Source organism: Phragmites australis, chromosome 14 (assembly GCF_958298935.1).
Source record: "Phragmites australis chromosome 14, lpPhrAust1.1, whole genome shotgun sequence".
Classification (NCBI taxonomy): domain Eukaryota; kingdom Viridiplantae; phylum Streptophyta; class Magnoliopsida; order Poales; family Poaceae; genus Phragmites; species Phragmites australis.
In genome coordinates this window covers 22,197,858-22,201,994 of record NC_084934.1, presented here as the reverse complement: position 1 = coordinate 22,201,994, position 4,137 = coordinate 22,197,858, and the positions used below count along the sequence as shown (strand labels likewise).

Here is a 4,137-nt window from a genome sequence, read left to right as displayed (position 1 = left end):
CAAACAGCTACATAGATATGTGTTTCTCTATTGAGCAATACAAAAAGACATATCAGCATGTTCTGAAACCAGTTGAGCACGAGTCAGCATGGCCTGTGTCTCCAAATCCTAGACCTTTACCTCCAAGAGTGAAGAAGATGCCAGGTCGACCAAAGAAAAATAGAAGGAAGGATCCTTCAGAACAAAAGAAATCGAGCACTAAGTCATCTAAGATTGGAAGTAATAACAAATGTAGACGTTGCAATAGCAAGGGTCACAACTCAAGGACATGCTCAATGGTGTTTATGTGTTTCAGTTTCTTTTTCATTTTTATTATTGCTGTAATTGTTTTCTTATCTTGATAGAACACTAATTTTTGTTGTGTAGCAGGTGGAACAATCGGCATCACAATCGGCATCCCATGGTGCATCTTCTCCACAGGAAAAAAGTTCACAAGCATTGGTTGCTCGAAGTCAGGCAAATACCACGCCACTAGCTATTGAACCTGCACAATCCAAGCAATCTAGAGGAAAAAGACCAGCAGCAACTTCCAATACTAAATCAAGTAATAGCAAAATGCCTGAGGGCTTTGGATTGTACTACAGTGAGCGAACTGGTTCATCCTTCATTCAGGTCAATAAATTTTACTTACCAATCCAATATCGTTGCATTATTCCACTACACTGCAGTAATTTAAAATTTTTTCCAGTCCGGCCATAAGAGGAGATTGGTGTCTTTCGGAAGGTCTAAGTCCACTGCACAAGCATCCGCAAAGGCAGTCGCTGGTGGGAGTGCCTCTGTTATCATTGAGACAAGTGCTGCTGGTCGGCTTGGCTCAACTGCAAAGGCAACCATCAATATAACAGGCGGCCGCGCGAGCGCAAATATCCAATCTACTTCTAGTGGATGTGGAACAGCATTAGGACAAAGCAGGACCTCTCAGAAAAAATCTGGAAATCAACTAGTGCCTTCAGAGAAGAGCATCGTATAGTACCTCTCCAAGAGTGATCTGTAACTTTTATGTTGAACCTAGGAGCTTGTTTGAACATCTAGTGCTTCTGTTATGCCAAATATGAGACCTGTCACTTTTATGTTGAACCTATGAGCTTGTGTGTGTGTATGTTCTGCTTAGATCTGTCACTTTTATGTTGAACCTATGAGCTTGTGTGAACATCTAGTGCTTATGTTTTGATAAATGTGGGGACCTTGTTGTGTGTATGTTATGCCAAATATGTGTTCATTTCTGGAGATCTGGAGAACATTGGAACATGTCATTTCTGGAGAAGAAGTCATATTCAGCACAAGCATGTTTCCCTTGCCTGAAACAATATTCTGGACAATAAGTCCTTTCTGGAGAACAAGTCATAGCATTAACAAGATTCTGAAGAACAAGTCATTACACTTTTCCTTGACATCAACCTGAAATCTACAACACCAGCCACAGGCCAACTTGTAGCATTAACAAAATTCTGGAGAACAAGTCATTACAACACCAGCCACAGGCCACCAGCTATTACAGCAGTAAAACACAACAAAATGACAATGCAACTTCGTTGTTCTCTAATTGTTTCACTCAATTCACATATTGTTTCCCTTGCCTTCTGTCTGGACACAAAAAGTTCATCCCACTGCCTAGCTGAATGCACATACAGCTCCGTCAGGCTTTGATTCATAAACACAAGTTCCTCAATCACTCTTTTAGCTCTGCCATCAAATTTTTGGTCAATCCAGTACTTGAAGTCGCATGGCTCCTCGACCTGGGAGCATGCCAAGAACCTCCGGCCTACATCCGTATCAGACCAGCTGCAAGCTAGCACCGGGTAGAGGCCATGGCGGCACCTCAGCCCTGTCCTCACGACCATGCCCTCCCTGTGTTCTTCAAGCAATTGATCCAGCTGTGAAAATCAATCAAAACCAAGAAGAATTCAACAAATTACTCAAAAAAAGGAACCAATTTCGACAACAACCAATCTCTCATTTGCTAAATTCGGGCAAAAGTTGGTTCCCAAACCCTACATCAACTTGACCCCTTACCTCCACCTCCAAACCGTTCAAAGCTGATTCCTCGCGACCTGCCGTTCCTCTTCCCCTCCCTCGCCTGGATCCGGCGCCCATGGATCCTCTCGCCATGGGAGCGGATCCGGTGCTAGCGGCTGTGCGACAACAGAGCCGAGCGAAGAAACGGGAAGTGGAAGGCGTGTGGGTGTGTGAGCGGAGAAACGGGCTTGGTGACTCCTAACAGGTGCCTGTGTCATTGAGGGGCAATATTGTCCTTTCATATGTGTGCAAAATGCAACATCACAACCCTAATGTTCCTCAGCTGAGCAGGCACAGGCCAGCACGCCAGGTGGACTGCCACCTCGGACCAGGGACAAAATTGAACTCAAAACGAAAGTTGAGGGACTACATTGGCCGCTTTAAAAGTTGAGGGACGAATTTGAGCTTTGAGCGAAAGATGAGGGACGAATTTGGCTATTTCGCCTAATTATTACATATGTCACCGTCGCCTCTTTGATATTCCCAATGGCGAGCAGCAGCGGCAATAGTGATGGAGAGCGTAGATCTAGGTAGTATGGAGGCGGTTGCTCCATTCTATCCTGCAACCTGGGTCTGGGTGACCACCCTCGTACTCCCGGCCTCTAGATCCTCAACGGTGTATCCCTTTCCTACCCGGAAGGGCTACGAAACACTTGGATTAGTTCTCAAATTTAACTTAGCAAATTGTAGTTAGCAAATTATAGTTAGTAAATTGTAGTTAGTAATTTTAGTTAGCTAATTTAGGTCCTGAAATTAGATATGTATTTAGTTTAAAATATGTTGGCTTATTATTATATGTGTATGTCAGGATATTAGATGTGTATCGCTATATTATATGTGTAGCTGAAACAGTTGGTGATATGAACCTATAGTTTGTAGTTAGGATTATTTCAATAATATTAATTTTTTATCTATATTGTTGCTCTTTGTCTGTAGGATTTTTTTACTAAAACACTTGGATGCGGATGGATCGTAACTTTACTTCAATCTTACGTCTTCTTACCCAGTAGTGGGGTACACATTACTTGGTTCTCAATGCGGGAAGGTTCAGGAAGAAAAGTACCAGTCATACATTAAGTTTCAATGTGATAGTAACAATTTTATTATTTACGGAAGTCCAATGGAACTTCCGTTTAAAATAACAGCTAGTGCGCTCGTTTATACCATGAATCATTTTGATGTAATATTTGGAGTTGAAATTTTAGATATCAACTATGCATGTAATGGTATTTGATGTAATTTTAGAAATGCATGTAGTTTGAATTAATATATTTAAGTGTTTATTATGACTTAAACATTAGAAGAATGGATGCATATGCATGTGATGCATTTTGGATTGTGTAAAAATTTTTAGTTGTCGAATATCTATCAATGTCAGTTCTATTTTAAAATCGATACTGATAATCAGTATCAGTGTCGGTTTCTAAGAGGGGACTGACACCAATAATTTATTATTAGTACAGGTTCGTGAATGGAATCGGTACTGATAGTGATTTTTAGTATCGATTTTATATCTGATACTGATAGTCAGTGACTATCAATATCAAGTAATCAGTGTCGGTTCAAAAACCACCACTAATAATAATTTTAAATTAATACTGATAAGATATTTTGCAGTAACCACTCTGGTCGAAGGCGTTGTCAAGAGGGCTACGGCATCATACTACATGTCCTCTGGTGTCTGGGGGAAAACCAATGATCCGGTGTATTGGCCGGATCAGGCAATGGAGTATAGCTAGCTATGGGTGTACGTGAACTGTCTTAATTAGCAGCAAAATATTTTCTTCGTACAGAGACAATGCAATTTGGATTCTTGAATTTGTGTTGGTCGACCGGTGGTGAGGCCGGCGTCTCCAAGTTGGTCGGTGTAGGCATATGTCCTGTTCCGCCTCCCATCTAGGTGATGACTGAGACTCAGAATTTTCGGACATCAACAGTACCCTACTAGGGTAAGTTTGTTTGATAGGATAAAATTAGATGGGAGATGACTACTTATATTTTTGAGATGTTTAATTGAGGGGTGAACGGATAGAGCATCCAGTTTTGAGGAATATGTTTTAAAAATGCTAGATAGGCTGAGCCAGTATTTCTGACCGGATGAGGTCATCCATCATATCTAAC

At 41.3% G+C, this 4,137-nt stretch overlaps 1 protein-coding gene and 1 long non-coding RNA gene across 2 annotated transcripts; one reads left to right on the top strand and one right to left on the bottom strand.

Moving 5' to 3' along the window:
- The first annotated feature begins 385 nt into the window (after positions 1-385).
- On the top strand, positions 386-1,156 carry LOC133891069 (uncharacterized). The gene is made up of 2 exons (XR_009904145.1): positions 386-612; positions 689-1,156. It is a non-coding gene; the product is annotated as an uncharacterized LOC133891069 (long non-coding RNA).
- A 131-nt stretch (positions 1,157-1,287) lies between these two features.
- Positions 1,288-2,183, bottom strand: LOC133891064 (uncharacterized). The gene is made up of 2 exons (XM_062331759.1): positions 2,014-2,183; positions 1,288-1,874 (listed from the first exon to the last, which is right to left on the bottom strand). The coding sequence occupies exons 1-2, from the start codon at positions 2,107-2,109 to the stop codon at positions 1,464-1,466; spliced, it is 507 nt and encodes a 168-aa protein (XP_062187743.1). The 5' UTR covers positions 2,110-2,183; the 3' UTR covers positions 1,288-1,463.
- Positions 2,184-4,137: the final 1,954 nt, after the last annotated feature.

Coding starts and splice junctions, on each gene's coding strand:
- LOC133891064 (XM_062331759.1), bottom strand. CDS start 2,109: ATGGCGAGAGGATCCATGGGCGCCGGATCCAGGCGAGGGAGGGGAAGA. Junction 1,875..2,013: donor TGAACGGTTTGGAGGTGGAG/GTAAGGGGTCAA, acceptor TGATTTTCACAG/CTGGATCAATTGCTTGAAGA.